General features: G+C 43.0%; 4 protein-coding genes across 11 annotated transcripts; 1 reads left to right on the forward strand and 3 right to left on the reverse strand.

The window, feature by feature from the left end:
• Positions 1 to 55: 55 nt before the first annotated feature.
• Positions 56 to 1,200, forward strand: c9h1orf74 (chromosome 9 C1orf74 homolog). The gene has a single exon (XM_084704165.1). The coding sequence runs from the start codon at positions 180 to 182 to the stop codon at positions 969 to 971; it is 792 nt and encodes a 263-aa protein (XP_084560291.1). The 5' UTR covers positions 56 to 179; the 3' UTR covers positions 972 to 1,200.
• Positions 1,159 to 3,735, reverse strand: sirt4 (sirtuin 4). 6 transcript variants are annotated; one of them, XM_084704162.1, is made up of 5 exons: positions 3,427 to 3,735; positions 2,732 to 2,818; positions 2,073 to 2,557; positions 1,693 to 1,987; positions 1,159 to 1,581 (listed from the first exon to the last, which is right to left on the reverse strand). In XM_084704162.1, exons 3-5 carry the CDS (start codon positions 2,555 to 2,557, stop codon positions 1,429 to 1,431), a joined length of 933 nt encoding a protein of 310 aa, XP_084560288.1. In that variant the 5' UTR covers positions 2,732 to 2,818; positions 3,427 to 3,735; the 3' UTR covers positions 1,159 to 1,428. The 6 variants fall into 6 exon arrangements, with proteins under 6 accessions (XP_084560288.1, XP_084560289.1, XP_084560285.1 ...); XM_084704163.1 differs by having other exon boundaries at positions 2,697 to 2,818; XM_084704159.1 differs by lacking the exon at positions 2,732 to 2,818.
• Positions 3,736 to 3,755: 20 nt separating this feature from the next.
• On the reverse strand, positions 3,756 to 8,705 carry sxph (saxiphilin). Of its 2 annotated transcripts, XM_084704157.1 has the most exons (17): positions 8,490 to 8,689; positions 7,954 to 8,117; positions 7,746 to 7,845; positions 7,460 to 7,636; positions 7,150 to 7,312; positions 6,924 to 6,988; positions 6,632 to 6,789; positions 6,297 to 6,483; positions 5,986 to 6,134; positions 5,778 to 5,868; positions 5,534 to 5,593; positions 5,205 to 5,387; positions 4,860 to 5,007; positions 4,679 to 4,761; positions 4,332 to 4,516; positions 4,009 to 4,195; positions 3,756 to 3,897 (listed from the first exon to the last, which is right to left on the reverse strand). In XM_084704157.1, the coding sequence occupies exons 1-17, from the start codon at positions 8,542 to 8,544 to the stop codon at positions 3,854 to 3,856; spliced, it is 2,199 nt and encodes a 732-aa protein (XP_084560283.1). In that variant the 5' UTR covers positions 8,545 to 8,689; the 3' UTR covers positions 3,756 to 3,853. The 2 variants fall into 2 exon arrangements, with proteins under 2 accessions (XP_084560283.1, XP_084560284.1); XM_084704158.1 differs by lacking the exons at positions 3,756 to 3,897; positions 4,009 to 4,195 and having other exon boundaries at positions 4,405 to 4,542; positions 8,490 to 8,705.
• A 346-nt stretch (positions 8,706 to 9,051) lies between these two features.
• sfi1 (SFI1 centrin binding protein) lies at positions 9,052 to 17,319 on the reverse strand. Of its 2 annotated transcripts, none has more exons than XM_084704155.1 (31): positions 16,904 to 17,319; positions 16,739 to 16,810; positions 16,527 to 16,637; positions 16,334 to 16,428; positions 16,112 to 16,229; positions 15,915 to 16,017; positions 15,669 to 15,825; positions 15,326 to 15,484; positions 15,157 to 15,227; positions 14,973 to 15,065; positions 14,771 to 14,868; positions 14,476 to 14,542; positions 14,256 to 14,386; positions 14,019 to 14,100; positions 13,702 to 13,880; positions 13,540 to 13,615; positions 13,351 to 13,446; positions 13,149 to 13,225; positions 12,835 to 12,937; positions 12,624 to 12,720; positions 12,355 to 12,515; positions 12,172 to 12,246; positions 11,799 to 11,873; positions 11,118 to 11,294; positions 10,836 to 11,029; positions 10,664 to 10,747; positions 10,331 to 10,460; positions 10,188 to 10,248; positions 9,949 to 10,096; positions 9,688 to 9,790; positions 9,052 to 9,381 (listed from the first exon to the last, which is right to left on the reverse strand). In XM_084704155.1, exons 1-31 carry the CDS (start codon positions 17,050 to 17,052, stop codon positions 9,205 to 9,207), a joined length of 3,519 nt encoding a protein of 1,172 aa, XP_084560281.1. In that variant the 5' UTR covers positions 17,053 to 17,319; the 3' UTR covers positions 9,052 to 9,204. The 2 variants fall into 2 exon arrangements, with proteins under 2 accessions (XP_084560281.1, XP_084560280.1); XM_084704154.1 differs by having other exon boundaries at positions 15,326 to 15,487; positions 16,904 to 17,317.
• Between the last annotated feature and the right edge of the window lie 90 nt (positions 17,320 to 17,409).

Below are 17,409 nucleotides of genomic sequence, written 5' to 3' on the forward strand. Positions count from 1 at the left end.
TTCAATGATACATACCATCATTCTTTACGTCGAACCTGAGGAGTCGTAAACTGGAACCAATATTTGTGAACCGGAAGACGGTCGATGTGACACCCATGGCTATTTTAACAAGTTCTGAAGTCCACGGAATGGAAACATGTCGAGTTGAAGCAAATGTATTGATAAGCCGCTAAAATACTATGGCCACACAGAACCATTTTGTCGCTGCTGCTCAAAAATGGCTGCGTGTTGGAAAGAAATCGCTCTCAATCCCTCGGAGTTTGGACCTGGCTGCTGGAGTCATGGCTGTTAACACAGGTCTGAAGCCTGCACTGCTGTATGATGCTAACTCCGCTATGGCTGATCAGATCCAAAGCTATCTAACTTCACTACAGTCAGAACAACTCGTATCTAAATCTCTCATAACATTGGACATTAATGGAAATAACCTAATTGTTAATCCATCTTTAACAATAGATCATTTAGAAAAGTTGACAAAGACGACTGTGGCTGTTATTGACGTGCGTCACTCACTGGACCAGCCTTTGATTATCACGGATTTACGGGAGGGAGATTTGGAAAAGATGATTCAGACTTCGCTTACTTTTCTGAAGGATTTTAGACAAGTTTCAGAAGTTAAGACTCCTCTCCTTATTGGGGACCTTTCTGAGACATGGAATCTGTGCACCCTCTTTGGGATTATATTGGGTTACCCAGTTACTTACTGGTTTGATCAAAAAGAAAGCTTTGAGAATTGCTTGACTATGACCCCACTTGTGGTGACCAAAGCTCTTGCAACTTGGCAGGTTAGCACAGAGTCTCGCCAGTGTTGCTTGTACTCCTTTAGCTCACCAGAGGCCCTGGAGGCAGATACTGTGTCAGTCCTGGAGGACTGGACTTCAAGGCTTCAAGAAAGATTTCAGCAGCAGACTGTGTTCTCTGGACTTAATATTTCCAAAACCACTGCCACCCTACCATCAGTGACACTTTGATTACAGTCTTTCTATCTTCAATCTTTTAGATACAGAACATAAGTACATTGCAATGGCCTTCAACTAGTCATCACCTTATACTAAATGAAAGAGGAATATCTATTGGAGTAGAACATGTATAAACAGCATGTGAAAAATAAAATGTTAAAGGGACACAATGTCCACTTTCATGAATTAACCTTAAAGGTTTCCAACTGATCAATTTATTAAACTCATGTTTCAACCAAAACACATTACATTATTTACAGTATTACAGCTACAGTTCCTCAAGACAATATCAAGATTCCCGATGACTGTTTTTTTTACAAATGAGTAAGATTCATTCACTTCACCCTATAGTCCTGAAGCGGTTTGCATTGTAAAAAGAGGTAGAGTAAAAGCACCTGTTGAGAAGTTATTCCAGGCTCAAGGAGTGAATTCAACTCGTAGTGAGCCCATTTCTGGTTCCATGGTGAGGTCAGAGGGGCAAGATGACAGACAGCACCTCCCCACAGCGTGCACTCAATCGTAGCTCCGCCAGATGATCAGCCCTGGTAGAACCAATGTTCACAATGGCCACTGGGATCTTCATGTCATTGGCTGCTAAAAGAAATCTGTACCCGGAATACACCTGGAAAAAAATGTGGCACACCTGTCATGTTTGCAATCTAATAGTTAGCGCATAATTATTGCTTCACTGTTAGCCTTGACATCAGCATTTGAGCAACCTCGCTTGCCCTACCTGTAAAGAGGATCCAGCAACTAGCACTGCATCCGATTCAGCCAGTCTTTTATGTACAAAATCCACTGTTGTTCTGTTGACGGAATCCCCAAAAAATGTAACCTCTGGCTTTAGAATCCCTCCACAGCCCTCACAAGAAGGCACTCTGAAGTGGAGGACCTGCTCATCCTCCAGAAAAACATCCCCGTCTGGTGCGGCTCCACCTGCTTTCGCTCCCCACTCGGGGTTCAGTGTTTCAAAACGCTTTTGGAGCTCTTCTCTGGGAGATACAGCGCCACAGCCAAGGCACACCACCCTAGGATAAAGCATACAGAAAGACTAATAACGCATCCTATGCATTTGTGTGTATGCATGTAAAGGCTTTTTTAGGTCTCTCTCACCTGTGTGTACATCCATGGAGTTCAGTAAGTCTTTTGTGCCCTGCCTTAGAGTGTAGGGCATCCACATTCTGAGTGACCAGCCAGTGCAATTTACCCCTTTCTTCCCACTGCCTTAAAGCCAAGTGTGCAGAGTTTGGCTTGTGTGATGAGAAATGTGGCCAGCCCACATAGTTCCTAGCCCAGTAACGTTGCCGTGACTTGGCACTACGGACAAACTCCGCGTGTTGCATCGGGCGTCTGTCTGTGCGGGCGTACAGACCCACGCCCTCTGAACGATAGTCTGGAATGCCAGATTCTGTTGATAGACCAGCACCAGTTATGACGAAGAGGCGTGTAGAACGTGACACAAAAGCTTGCAGCTGCTTCAGAACATGATCATCCATGGTACTACTGGCAGGCACAAAGCTCTGCACCCCAGCAGGAAAAGACAACGCCCGCATCCCAGGTGCCGCACACAGGGTGACTGGTCTCCATAGCATCCACATCTGTGTCAAGACAACAAAACCTACTTTGTTTGTTACAGAAGTTCATGTATCTGAGAAAATTGTGTAGAAATGTACACAATGTTTTGAAAATGTATTGTGACTAGTTTCCTCAGCACTTAATTCCGTATGACCCTCTGACCTGCACGTTTTTAATGTTTCCCTCTTCCAACACACCTTACTCAAATGAACTGGTCGTAATCAGGCCTCTGCAGACCTTGAAGACGACCCTACATCATGTAGATGCAGATGTAACATGCAGGGCTGGGGCAGAGGGTCCCGAGGACCAGGATTCATAAGAAAGACTGTATAACAAGGCTTTGGAAAAGTAGGCTAGGTAACAAGATGCAAGGCAACGTTATTGTACTGTCTGCCGTAGATAGTTCGGTAAAGTTGGCATGACATTCACAGATTCAAACTTCCGGGATCAATTACGCTATAGCAAAATGTTATTAAATCACAAATAACGGATGTTTCCTACTGTACTAAGGTAAACAACGAGCTACATAGTCATTTTCATCAAAACGAGCCGTCTTGCAACCTGAAGAAATAACAATCTATTGTGGCTACCTTATGTTATCTGTAAGTAACATTTAACATGTCCTAGGTTTTGAGCTGATTGGCGTTCTCTGTTACCGGTGTTATAACATTATCTTAAAGTCCCTGTCGAATTGTCCTAACAGGGCTAACTAATTTGACACGGAGGTAGAACAACGGAGGTAGAAAAACACATGGCTAGAGTCTATTCTCGGTCAAAGGCAATGCTCCGATAACTATCGATAGCTTCCATTTTAGTAAAGTAGTGCCAAAGCTTATACGCAGTGAAATGTACAAGTCAAAGTGAACTACCGGTAAATTAATGTAATTATTACCTTGACATTAATGATGAGACGGTATCGTGCCAGTTTCATAAACATTATGCGTTCCGGTTTTTGTTCTAGGCGGACAATTGAATGAAGAACACACTAGTTAAAGTTCAAATGTAAGCAACAACATCCTCCCGATGCTAAAGTTAGGACTGTTCTTTTTAAAAACCACAAGCATAAAAGCACGCAGGACAATCGTAAATATTAGCACCAAATTATGCTGCGACAATAGCAGAGACCGTCATTAATACAAGTACATCAATCGCCTTGAGTTAAACAAATTTGCGAAACCGCGTGAATAGATCTGAATTGTAAAAGACGACTGTAACCATAGATACATCTTAAAATATGTTTAATCAAATCGAGACACAGGTATCAGCCTTTATTGGTCTCCACGTCCTCCCCATCACTCTCATATTTTCTTCCATCTGCCTCAGAAAATGCTGCAGATGTCCTGGTTGCAAAATTCCAAAATGTCTGTAAGAGAGGGGTACATAACCTACATTAGGTGTATTAACATAGACATAGCCTATTAATGTATATGACATTGTAACAAAGAAAATGTGATATACAAGTAAAAGGTCTCACCAGAATGTGTGCAGTTGAATACAGTCTCTGCTTGTCTGTAAAAGTCCTCCCCAAGGATAGTGCGATAGTCCAGATGACTGGTGTGGACCAGGCACTTTGTAGCATCTTTGAAAAGCAGGTCACTTTCTCCATACTGCTCAGACTGAAAGAGTCTGAACTCAGTACCCTGGTTGGCTGCCAGAGTCTCCTATGGGGAGAGGAAATATTAGAATAATTTTGAATAGATAAAACAATTGTAAAAAGAAAAGAAATATCTCTCATAGACAACCACACAAAGAAATGTGACAGAGAAGATTATAAAGAAATAACAATTAGTCTCTGACCTGTGACTTCATGAGGAAATCATAAACACGGGCAGTGAGCACAGGACGAGTCATAATAATATTGGGAGGGATGGTTCCTAAATTACAACTCTCCCATTCTGACAAAGGAGCACGACGGCCATCCCCACACAGAAGCTCAAAGTCCCAGGGCAACCACCCCTCTGCCCAACCACTGGTGCTCAGACCTAGGACACAACAGGACAAAAGAAAACTACAACACAGAGTACATGACCATGTAACAGAGGGAAAAGACCAGAATATACTATATCTACACCTCTGGTCTCATGTACAAGAGTAATAGTTTATATACATAAGAGCATGTGTGTGGGAGTATTTGTATCTCTTACTTAGGATATTTGTCTCCAGGTTGTGCTGCTCAAGGAAGGCCACATCTCCATAGCTTTTGCCACTGGCATCTCCAACCAGGCACCTGCAAAACAGTGAGGGTTATATAAAGGGTAAGATTGTGTGAAACATGTAAATTGAACAATTCTACCTGTTTACTGAACTGAAAATATATACAGTCACCTTAAAGCCCCCATATTTCCATAGTAGCGTTCATTGTGATTGTCTGCGCAACGTTTGGTGGCAGCCTCCACTGTGCCACCCATGCACACTTTACACAGATTCCCCTGGGAGCCAGGGAGGCACCCCTTCCAGAACACTTCATTGTACACTTTAAGAGAACACAGAGGATGGAATGTCACCATAGAGACTGTGTGCAAAAACGATGTGTCCACTTTTCTACTGGGTTTTTACCATTCTAGTCAATGAGCAGAGCTTTGTTATTTCAGACGTAAGTTGTACAAGACATACGCCTACTACATGAGGCCATAGAGCGAAATAGAGTAGACCGCCAATCAGGAACAATACCTTTTGTAGGGTCGCATGTGGATGTACTGTTGTGCTCCAGGCTCAGGTGATACTGGTAGGGAAGCATCCAGCCAGCAGGACTGTACATATGGCCATGGCAGGAGCGTCGGCCTCCAAGGGTCCCAAAAGAAACACTTCTGCTGGAGCGTTTCACCACTGCCACACCCAACACAGGCGGTAACACTGAGGGAAACAGAGAACAGCTCAAAACAAGAAATGTACAGTCACGGTACTCTAAGTATTTATGCATACTGTAGTGGAATATTATCATATCTATGTAGTATATAATATTACTATGCCATGTTCATGCCTGTATCATATCAGCTCACCATCTGTCTCTAAGTGGACCGCTCCATCAGGTCCTCCCTCAGAAGGAACACATGTTTTCCCTAAGAAAGGCAGATACACACAAGCAGTTAAATGATAAAAGAGCATTAATGATAAGAAGCTACTTCTGATTACGATTGCATGACTTGTTGAATGTAATAAGTCAGCTATGCAGAAAGAATGCTCCCTCCTGTGATGGTGGGTAATGTATATAAATTCCCCAGAAAGTTAAGATTAGGATCAAACCGTAAAATTCTGTTACAACCGGAACAAGGCCACATTTTCCAGCAATGAAGGCATGTGTGGCATCCAGCGAGACAGCATCCACTTCATCTCTCTGAAAGTGTGGATTATGGTGGGGGTTTTATCTTATATGGGAAAGCATTATATATCTTTATGACTGTGATTAAAGGCTATGGTTAGTGAGCTGTCCTGTAAAAAATGTGAAACTTACCTTGATCTTCTCTACACAGTCACTCATTGAGACAGCTCTGACACACACCAATGGGTCTGATTTTATACTGAGGGCCCATTTCTCACATTTTGCCTGCTCTGCATTGCTGATACAGCACCAACGCACAACACTGTCCTCCAGTGAGCTACCTTCACACACACACACACACACACACACACACACACACACACACACACACACACACACACACACACACACACACACACACACACACAGTTAGACCTTTTGATAATCATTTTAAACTACCTGCATACTCAGGCAATTACGAGTACATTTGAGTGGAGACATACCTTCATGTCCGAGGCCTTTGAGGAGAGCAACATAATCCAGACCGAGGACCTGACTGATGTCCTTGTCATCTGGCAGAATAGCCAGTTTCTGTGTCACATCCTTGAAAAGCAGATCACTAGAACCGAAGGGAGCTGACTCAAATAGCTGAAAGCGCTGCTTCTCTCTTCCTCGTTGGCCAAAGGCCATCTGACAAAGATTATTTTCTCAGCAACAGACATAGATATAAGACAGACACGTGTTGGTGCCAAATATGGGTCCACATAATTTATATTCGGCCGGACATAACTGTTCTCAGATCCTTTATTGGCTGAGGAAGTAATGAAAACATTGCTACCTGTGTTGCCACCAGGAACTTGCGGGCAGTCTTCCGATTGTTTAATCGTGTGACCACACCTCCTCCTGGACCACGACCCAGGTTGCAGATCCTGAACTGACTTAGTGGAGCCTGAGTGCCATCTGTACACAGCAAGCTGAAATCCTTCCTATTACTCTCTATCAGAGGAAAGACATGAGGGACACATGACAGTTTTATTAGATCGTTTTAGGCAGATTTTGGTCCAGTCATGAGAGTTGTAAGAGTTTGAATGACTCAAAATGCACCAAACAATGACAAAAAGTCAACTTACCATCAATACTTTCCAGAGCAGTGTGCTCAACAAAAGCAACATCCCCTGCTCCTGTCTTCAAACATCTAGAAAGGATTCAGAAGTTTTGGTTGGTACTGATTGTACCTTCCCTACAGTCAACAGTATGCCTGAAATGTTTGCAATCATATGGTCCACACATACTGGTGTTATGTGTAATACTACAGGTAACGTTTTTGGTTTCCCAGTAATGCCCCTTCCATCTGACCTGAGTGCTCCCTGGCTGTTATAGAAGGGTTCACTATGGGACGTCTCACAGTGGTAGTTACGATGGCGAATATAAGACTTCTCCCCCTGACAGAGGGCACAGAGGGCGGGTGCCATGCCAGCTGCCCCAGGGACACAGCTGGCACTGAAGAAGGCACTGACAGCTGAGGAGAGGATGAGATGAGTTCCTGACGTCACTGAATCATCTCAATATCTAACTTCATTCTCTCCTTTATCAATCCTAACAAGAAAGCTCTGTTGTTGCCCGGTGTAAATTTGCTTCTCTCCTTCTTGTGAATAGGTCTCTTTACCCTGGTTCAGCGGTTGGTCCTCAGCCCAGGTTAGGTAGTTACGAGACAGCAGGAAGCCCAGTGGCAGACTCCAGCCCGCTGTCCAGCGGGCTCCACTGTGACAGCTCCTGTGGCCCTGTAGGGAGCGCAGGTCTAGGGTCCTGTTTCTCACCACAGCCACAGCCAGAATACAGCCACCTTGTGAAACACAGGGCAGAGGGAAGCACTGTGATGATGTTCATGATATGCATGCTGACACAAAGGACAACAGGAAGAACCATGAGGAATTACTATCTTGATTACCTACCTTCATTGTAGATCTCCTTGGCAATGGCAGTCAGACCAAACTGCTTCACAGCAGTGTAAACCTCTCCTGCATCTAACGTAACCACGTCAGCACGATTTGCCTGGGAGGAAAAAAACACATTAGTCCCATATCCAAACAGAATGGATTGATAAATGTTGAGTGTTAATTAAGATAAATGTCAGCAATAATGCAACTTCTATGGTCTCACCCTGATCTTGTTGATGCAGTCAGTGGTGCTGTAAGCACGCACACAGGAGAGCCTGGCAAAGGCTGCCACAGCAGCAGGAGGTAACACTGCGACCAGTGCTTTGGCCAGCTCCGCACACTTCCTGTGCTCTGGGTCGGACACGGTGCACCACCGCATCTTCTTAGCTATGACCCAGAAAGCCCAAGTGGAAACTCAGTGACCAACTGACACCGCCACAATATCCACATTCATTTGTCAGGAGTAAGAACATAACTTGGATTAGCTGCATGGTAGATGTTAGCTGTGGTTTCTTCAATAAAACAGTAAAACACCTGGAAATAAATACATCCTTAAAAATCCAGTCAAGAAACAGAAATAAACAGGCCAGTCCAAAAATGCTTTCTGAACAGTTAATAGATGATAGTTTATGAATGTTTATGTAAAAAGAGCTTCTGTGTTTGTTTATCCTTTTGTCACTATGAATAAATATCGTTTGTTACAAATAAAGACATCAGTTTAATGGGTAAACATTGATACTCAACTCTTAAGACACTTACCCAAACTGGAGTGGAAGCAGATGAAACTGATAAGAATGACAAGAACTGGCCGCATAATGATCACTTATTAAGGATATTACCGTCCAACAAAGACATAAACGCCGTCAGTTTTACATAACAGGGACAGATGTTTTTTTCTGATCTCAAATCCGTTTGAATACTTCAGCATGTCAGTTAACAGTATTGTCGCAACCACGAGCGACGCAGTGTTGAAGCAAGTTGAAACAACAGTATTGTGCAAGACTCAAGAATAGTAGGCTGAAAGCAACTTTGCACACATATGGAAACAATTTCCTACCAGCTGTTACAGTAACCAACCACATCTAAACAGTTTTGCACATGTATTCCTACTGTGGTTTATACAGTGGTCTGTTTGATGCATTTGTTTTAGAACGTAATTAAAATGTACTTGTTTACACCTGCTGAAATAAGTATGAGTACTTCACTTCATCCTACTTGCCCCGGGGAATGTCCCTGTACTTATTGTAAATCGCTCTGGATTAGAGCGTCTGCTAAATGACTAAATGTAATGTAATGTAAGTAACACTAACAACTAAAAAGGTTAAAATCTTAATAAATATTTTATTCAATCTCTCTATAATGACACTATTATCATGCTCTTGCATTACAAACTATTGACATGTATCGATTACAATCCAGTGTGTTTGTGTGTGTTAGCTACAGACATTCCACTGTGGTGTAGTGTTGGTGTGTGTTATCTGGTGAGCACAGAAGGCTGATCAGTGGCTCTGTGTTCTGGTGTCCTGCTGAGAGAGGCATGTCCAGAGCTGAGGAGGACAGACTCCATGTTGTGGACCCTGGCAGCATGAAGACGCATCACTGGCTTCTGCTTCGTCACTTCATCGGATAATCTTCTGATACGCTCCTCAAGCTGGGAACAAAAGAATAAATTCTACATGACATAACGACAAAATGTGCTGAATAGTGGGGATTAAGCTACTATGCCATTTTATACTTGAACTAGATTAAAAGTATTTATTGACTGAACTTGCTATGCTACACTACTACAAACTTGATGAGTCACAGCTAAATTGTATGGTACAAATGATCTGACACACAACTAATTGTCTTTTTCAAACTCCCATTTCATAACTGCTGCATTATCTTTGTATATGTATTTGTTTAATCATCAATGTTTATTATATATCAAGTATTCATTGTTCACTGTGACTCCCACCTCTGCTAACTCTTGACTTGTGTCATTCCTCTCCTTTGTCTCTCCTTCATCTTCACTTGACTGCAGCCAGTTCTTCAACACCTCTTTCAGCCTTTGCCAAGTCCTACACATAAAAATGTTTTAAGAGTGTGCGAATACATGTACACACACGCACATCAGGGCTACTGGCTTATGATACTGGATAAGTGGGCAATCAAAACATCAATCCAATTATTAATGATAATAAAACAAATGGGCACATGCAGGTGTGAGATTCCATACTGGAGTTGCTTTTTATTTTGCTTGAAGCGCTGCATGTCCAGGCGAATGCTGAGCATCTCCCTGCTCAGAGATAGAGCTGGATCACATTCTGACTGGATGCACTCCTCCTCATCATCATCATCCTCATCATTTCCTTTTAAACAAACACCTGCATGGACATATAGTGTCATTACATCTTGCACCTTTCTCCTGCCCAAATGACAGAACAAAACTGTTACTAAACAGCTACTAAAGACAACCTGGGGGAGATGATGGGATGACAGGAGACTCTCTGGGACAAAAGCTGTGGGTCTGCCTCATCTGAAACAAGAAACGCCCTCATATCACCCAAAATAAAATACGTTAGCTGGTATTCAATGTCCAAGTAATAATGAGCAGGTACCGTTGTTGAATGGTGGATGGTCATGAAGGAGGAAGGGGGTAACAGAACATCCTGGTGTGCTGTTCCGTGGAAGTATTCTGGGAGCTCTTGTTTTGAAGCAGCATTGGTGTCTGTAAGCAGCCCTTGGGTACTAGGTTTTAAGGAGTTAGAGATACAGTACCTGTTGTTGCCTGGGACTCTATTTACATAGTACCATACATCTGGTGTGGTACTACATTCATAAAGGAATGTTGTATAATGATGTAAGTGTATTATATTCTATGTCATGTTCTAGGCACATCAAATATCATTCAGTGGTTGGCTGTACAGAGGCATCTTTATGAAGATATGTACCTTTTATGTAAAAGCTCTTTGACTGGTGAGTCTAGTAGATCTCTGGGACGCCGGGGCTGAAGTCGGGACGCACGAGCCACCACCCTGCAAACAGGGATGGACTCCGTGAGACAAAGGTATGAAAACATACATGGTTAAAGCTCACGTCACTATGGCAGCAGCACCCACTCACAATTGGTTGAGGAGTCCTGCTTCTTGCTCGGCCCTTTGTGAGGGGCCTTCGGTGCCACATGCAGGTAGACAAAAGGTCACGCTCTTTTTCGGTGTCACTGCCCTGACCTGTCGCACCCTGTTTGGACTACACAGGGCCTGATGCTTCCATTTCAGGGCACAACGCAGCACTAGCCCTTGGAGCCGACGAGAGTTCTGAAGGACACATGTTGACCTGAAGAGGTTGGTTCTGCATACAGACAGTAGACATACATATATTATCCATAATGGACATATGTATCACCTGTTCCTGGCTATGCAGTGCCATGCTGCTGTGGAAGCTGCTCATGTGAGCAGCGTGTGTAAGGATGCTAGTGACTCCCTCCTTCAGCAGCTGGTGTCTGTAGAAGTGCACTGCCGTAGCCACTCTCTGCTGCTTCCTGTGCTGCTCTGACACCCACAGTCTCCATGCCTCCAGCACCTACCCAGGGCCCCAGACAACAGGGGTTTTAGTTCCATCTCGTCTATTGATTCCTACAAAAATCTATTTGCATTTGAATCGCGATTCAGTCTTCTAGCGATTCACAAATGTCTAAAGTCATTTTTTTTTTTTTCAATGAGTTTACAAAACTGCAAGAAAAACAATATATTTCAAGGTTTTGATGCCTTAGGATTTTTTTCTTCAACACTTAACTGCCTATCACAGTCTAATAGAAACACGTAACACTAAACAGGCAACTGGAATCAAATCTAAGCATATATTGAATCGGAATGTAATAAAAAATTGTGAATAAAAAAAATTGTGAATAAAAAAAAAAAAAAAAATTGAATAAAAAAATCTTTCTTTTTCTTCCATTGATGTGATGGATTTAATATGTCAAGGAGAGCTGCACTGCTGCCAGGTGTGCATTCCTGCATAACACAGAAAGCAGCAGGTTTCTGTGAACGTGTCAATAGCTGACAGTTAAGTATGTGCAGGTGTTACCTTGGCCTGCAGACTAAGGGACCAGTGCCAGAGGGCCAGCTCTGTCTGCTCAGTCTCTCTCTTCCTGCACTGCAGCTGTGGAGGGAAGAAAAGACGGTCACTAGTTCACCATGAATCCCAGGGACTGACAAGAACAGAACAACTATCTTTACTGCATCTCAGATAGGAGTTCAATCCCAGGGATCTGTGAGAAAATGTGAAGCCCTTTTGGATTTTTCAAGAACGATATTTCAACAGCAGGTATCCCAGCTTAGATAGAAATTAAATCCAATAAGAAGTATATTTTCCACTTATCACAACAATGAAGTTTGATAAGGAATGCCTTCAAGCTTTCAAAAATATCTTGAAAGACTCACAGAAATATTTTACATACCGCAATCTTCCAGCACTCGAAAAAGTGCTTGATTGTCTTCTGTCTCAGCAGTAAAGTTCCTCTCTGTTTCAGCCCCTTAAAAGCCCAATCACATACATTAAAACACATTCAGTAAAAAGTACCAGACAGCAGTGCACAAAGATGCCTCTATGACAGGACTGGAAGTGAACAGAATGTTTGAACCTTATTGCACTGCTGTTGTTGGTGGTGCGCACTCCACACTCTAAAAGCTTTGCACAGAAGCGTCGACTGAAGGTGTTCTCTGGCCTTCTCCATGCCAGTCCTCTCCTCCAAAACCTCTCTTCTTCGTGCCCTCCATCTCTTGAACGTCCGCTGCAGACACACTGGTGACACACACCAACAACAGAAAATCTGTATATGATTTATCTGTAACTGATATAAACACTTAGAATTACACTCTTAAACTGGTTGGCAGTTAATTGTGTCCTTACAGAAATCCATGTGACTTGAAGCCTGGTTCAATGCCTCCCTCTGCTGGTCACGCTTTGACACAGTGCATGAAGTGAATTGTGTCCATGCCAACAGCACCTTAGGCAATGGTACACAGACTGAGTAAATTACCCTGAGGAGTGGTTGTAGCTGTACTGGAGACAAACAGCATTGAAGGGTTTGTTAGGTCACTCATAAAAACAGCTTTCATACCTTGATCTGCAGGCAGAGCTGAAAGTGCCTTTCTGCCCTCTGCTCTTTCCTCCTCTTCTCAGCTGACAGGACCGCATTCTCCCTCCACACACCCAGAAGCCTCCTGTGGAGACAAGAAGGCAAAAGTTTTGTTTTTAAAGAAAACAAATACAGAAAAAAGTCAGAACATCATGTGGAAATAAACCTTCCATAAAACAAGTCCAATACGGTGACAACCTCCAGGCGCAACCATAATCAGTGACCTGGATTGTAGATAATATTACTGCCTTAGAGGTGTTTACAAAACAGGTAGGCTGAGCCCTCGAGGTGGTTACCTTAGAGAGTGGTGCTGCTGCACACTGTAGCGGTCCTCTACATGGGCATAGGCCTCCTGGGCCTGGTGCTGGTGATTCTGTGGGTGAGAAGAGGAGGATTCATGGACATCCAACACACACACTAAGAGTCAAGGACAACTAGATGAATCTGGTGTGGTGATACACTGTACACAAGCTATGGTGTGACTATGCTTTACCATACCTTCCAGGCATGCAGGGTGTGTTTCAGGAGGTTTTTTTCATAGTAATGATCGATGTGCTCCCCCTTGTGGTTCTTCTCCTTTTTGTACTGGACATACTAAGCAACGTGGGAATAGAAAACAAGATTGCTCAGGATAAAAAGTTTCCCAAGATATTTACTTTTAACGGCAACTAAATGAATCTACAATACCATGCTCCAGCCACTCATGGCTCTCCTCATACAGCAAAGGTCCCCAAGATAATCGGCCTGCCCCTCCCGGTTTCTCCTGTCGGTCATAACCAAACATACTGTACAAAGACAAACACACGAGTAAACAAACAAAGTTAGCATCTGAGGAGTTGTCCAACGTACCGGTCGATGATATCTGTGACATTGTCCTTCCACTCGTTCAGCATCTTGTGGAGCAAAGCGTGAGCGTAGTGTGTGTCAGAGAGCTTCTGTTTCTCCCTCTCCTCTTGTCTCTGACACGTTTGTCTTCTCCAGTAGTTCCAGGTGTCCTGCACACGTGTTCGCTCAGCATGCAGAACAGCCTGGAGCACACAAAGAAAACAAGTTATCTTTCAATGGTTGCGGCAGTGTGTGTGGACTTGGTATAACTTTAGAAAACAACTCATTTTTGCAGACGATTTGCTGATTTATATGCAGTCGGAATGTGTTGCTTTATCTACCATCCTCTCAGACAGCCTCTGCTGCTTTCTCTCTTCTGAATGACTCCACCATGTGTAGAAGGCCCAGTTGCACTGCCGCTGCCTTGGGTGATCATGTAAACACAATGACATAATAAAAGACAAACACTGACATTGTGAGGGTAGCTGTGATATTTACCAACCCCCCCCCCCCCCACCCACCCCCCCCACCCACCCCCCCCACCCCCCCAAAAAAGTTGAAACTTGCGAGTGACTGACTGATTGTGGAGCTCTGCCCGCCCCCTCCTTGCTCTTTTCAGGTTCCTCTGAAGAGTAAATCCCACCCAGGAGTTGAGGCACCGAGGCAAGATATGGCCAGCAAACCTGGCGTCAGCACAGCGTTCCAGCTTCTACACTCAAGAGGAGAACACAAACCACAGGGAGTTGAATTTACAAATGTGTGTGAGTATATGCGTGTGTTCAGTCATAAATACTGTACCTGCATGGCCCTGCACTCAGCAAGTTGTTCTCTCCATAGGTGCATGCATTTTCTGATGACTAAAGTACTGTAAAAAAAAGAAGAAATTAAAACAAAATTATAGCTATACTTATAATGCATACCCCTGAACACATAACACTTTTTTTTTTTACTTGGCCAAATATCCATACTTGGCTATAATATAGGAAATATAGCTTATTAACTGCCACTCTTAGCATTTAGTAGGTGTCTAGGAAAATGATACATTGTGATATAATATATACTACTTTATAAAAGCAAAGATAAAAAGAGGCACCTGTGGTGTGTCACGGCAATCTCCATTTGTGGCTGTAGTTGCCTGTTCTCAGCCTCCTCAAGGGAAACATGCCATAACTTCCAGTAACGATCTGTTACCTATCAGATAAAAACAACAAACACATGAATATATGAAATAAAATAAAGTTGGACTTCTTTGGAGACATTGAGTACTATTTGAGAAAAAAACTACCTTTACTTACAGTGTGATGAAAATGCAGCAGAGCAACATTCTTGTTAAGCTGATGTGTTTTGTTCAACGTGACATTCATTTTGAGCCTTCTGAGCCCAGCATGCTGCAGACAAGAGCAGATCAGAGAAGGTGCTGTCATATGACAATACAGAGTGGTACAAATACAAAGTCACAGACGTTATTCTCCTTCTTACCAACAGATGATGATGATAATGTTGGTGTGCGGCAATTTCTCTTTCAGCCTCGTACACCCCCAATTCCACATCTATACATTAGCTAAGAAATAAAAACCACTTTGAAGAAACTTAAGGTTTAAGTTACATTTGCAAAGTTTTAGTGAGTGAGTAAAGGGAGTGAGGATACACGTTTTCCAGCGTCCAAATGCCATGCGCTGCAGGCTTAGCTGTGCCAGGTGGTAAGCAGATTGCAATTGGTCCTCTTCTCTCTGTTTCAGCTGGTGTCTATAATGCCACTTATTCCAACTTCTCCTGGCCAGCCTGAGGTGAAAGGCATGCACAGCCCCTGCTAAGAACATTCAACATCACAAATCAAGAACAGAAATACTGAAAAGCAACATAAGTGTTTATGTCAGTAGCATACTTTCAGTTGCTGGCTGAACAAACACCTCTAATATGCATTTAACCATAATCTTTAAGTGCGTAAGTGACAAATATGACTGTTGATTGACAAAATATAAATTTGATACCTTGTGGCTTCCCTTTAGCTTGGCGGTGGTGAACATAACCTATCCAGCTACCAAGAGCTTTCCGCTGAAGCCCATGAATGTAATGAAGTGAAGCCTTGGACTCCCTCTCTCTCTGAGAACAGACAGCTACAAACATTTCTCTCCATTGAAGCCATGCCTAAATTATAAGACAAACAAGCAAGAGTAAGCATTCTCTATTAACATATTGATATAGACCACAATCAAAATATCTCAAATGTTTCCTACCCTGCTCTGTAGAGTCAGAGCCCAGTGCTGCAGTGCACTGTCCTCCCGAACACAATCGTTGTATCGACGCTGCAATCCAGACTGCCACAAAGTCCATGTTGAACTGTACCATGGTAAACATATGATAAGATATCATCAGAATCTTAGTGCATTGTAGCTGGTTGTTATTTTACAAAATGTGTGAGTCAATGCCTCACCGAAGAGATGCAAGTCTCCCAAACTGGAGAGCTGATTCCAACATCCTACGCTTCGTTTGCCTCATCTCTAGGTACACTTCCCAGCAATCCAAGGCAGCGCGCATACGCCGCCTTTCATCTGGAACACAAGGATAACAACTGCTGTGAGAGAATTGCTAAGTTGGAGAAGTACCTGTCACCCCCAAAAAAACTGTTCTAACTATAAGCACTTTCTTTCCATACCAAAGCATGCAGCCTTTTGAAGTGTTTTTTTCTTATCCTTTTCCACAGAGACAAACTTTTGCCAACAATGGAATGACTGACTGTACAGGTAATACCTAAAACATAAAAAATAGGATTAACTGATCAGCGTAGTACCAAACGAGATCCAACTAGCATTGTATTTAGGAGAGGATATGGCAGAGGTTGCACTAACCTAAAATGGCACTCTGCCCGAATTGTGAGACTCCATTCTCTTCTGGATGTCCACCATTCATCTCTCCAACCACCGAATGCTTTCTTAATTACCCTTTGGTTATGGTAAGCTCTGGAATTGGTCAACATAACTTACTGTGTTACTAAATAAGTTCAAAACAAACATACCAGTTCTAGTTTTCAGCTATTTGCAGTTACACCTGCCAGCTGTACCTGGCTTTCCATGGATGAACTCGCCCAAAAGTGTTAATCCTCCATATGTGAAGAAACTTCCGCGCCAGGTGCCTGGAAATAACAGACATTAAGCACGAAGGGATCTATCTGATGACGATGGCGTAGAATAAGCCTAATTATGAGGTCCATAAAGTGTTCGTTCACCTTATCCTCAGCTCCTTTAGTCTTCCACCTTTGTTCCAACTGTATCCGACTTTGTAAGAAATTGTTCGGGATAAATAATTTATTGTACGTCTGGATCGTACAGAACCCGTGTTGTGCTCTTTTGGACGTCGCCCCTTGACTGTAGACATTGTAAGTACAATCAGCTAGCGCATGGGAGTGGAGTCACTGACCACTTTTTTGTCAAGTACCCCACAGACTTATGACTTAAAGACAGAGACAAGAAGTTGACTGGTACTGTTCTGTTTGTTTAGGGGAAAAAATCAACCGTCGCGCGGTTGGAAGGACCAATGTTGTGTGCTCTAGTTCAAGAATCGACAGTATCAGTAATATAAGAAAGGTTCCGGTTGAAATATTCGCGGCATTTTGACTAATTGTTTACGCAGGTCTATGGGTTTGTTTTAAACTATTGTATAATTAATGTTATATATGATGAATTCATTCCCTTTACAATCGCACAACGGCAAGACCAGCACATCTCTGGAACT

Source organism: Hypomesus nipponensis, chromosome 9 (genome assembly GCF_054491055.1).
Source record: "Hypomesus nipponensis isolate SF chromosome 9, ASM5449105v1, whole genome shotgun sequence".
Lineage (NCBI taxonomy): Eukaryota > Metazoa > Chordata > Actinopteri > Osmeriformes > Osmeridae > Hypomesus > Hypomesus nipponensis.

Coding starts and splice junctions, on each gene's coding strand:
- c9h1orf74 (XM_084704165.1), top strand. CDS start 180: ATGGCCACACAGAACCATTTTGTCGCTGCTGCTCAAAAATGGCTGCGT.
- sirt4 (XM_084704159.1), bottom strand. CDS start 3,471: ATGTTTATGAAACTGGCACGATACCGTCTCATCATTAATGTCAAG. Junction 2,558..3,426: donor GTCTCATCATTAATGTCAAG/GTAATAATTACA, acceptor GTCTTGACACAG/ATGTGGATGCTATGGAGACC. Junction 1,988..2,072: donor CTCCATGGATGTACACACAG/GTGAGAGAGACC, acceptor GCTTTATCCTAG/GGTGGTGTGCCTTGGCTGTG.
- sxph (XM_084704157.1), bottom strand. CDS start 8,544: ATGCGGCCAGTTCTTGTCATTCTTATCAGTTTCATCTGCTTCCACTCC. Junction 8,118..8,489: donor CTGCTTCCACTCCAGTTTGG/GTAAGTGTCTTA, acceptor TCTGGGTCATAG/CTAAGAAGATGCGGTGGTGC. Junction 6,484..6,631: donor AGTTCCTGGTGGCAACACAG/GTAGCAATGTTT, acceptor AATCTTTGTCAG/ATGGCCTTTGGCCAACGAGG.
- sfi1 (XM_084704154.1), bottom strand. CDS start 17,052: ATGTCTACAGTCAAGGGGCGACGTCCAAAAGAGCACAACACGGGTTCT. Junction 16,638..16,738: donor GTTCATCCATGGAAAGCCAG/GTACAGCTGGCA, acceptor GACCAATTCCAG/AGCTTACCATAACCAAAGGG. Junction 14,543..14,770: donor ATTGCCGTGACACACCACAG/GTGCCTCTTTTT, acceptor TTTTTTTTACAG/TACTTTAGTCATCAGAAAAT.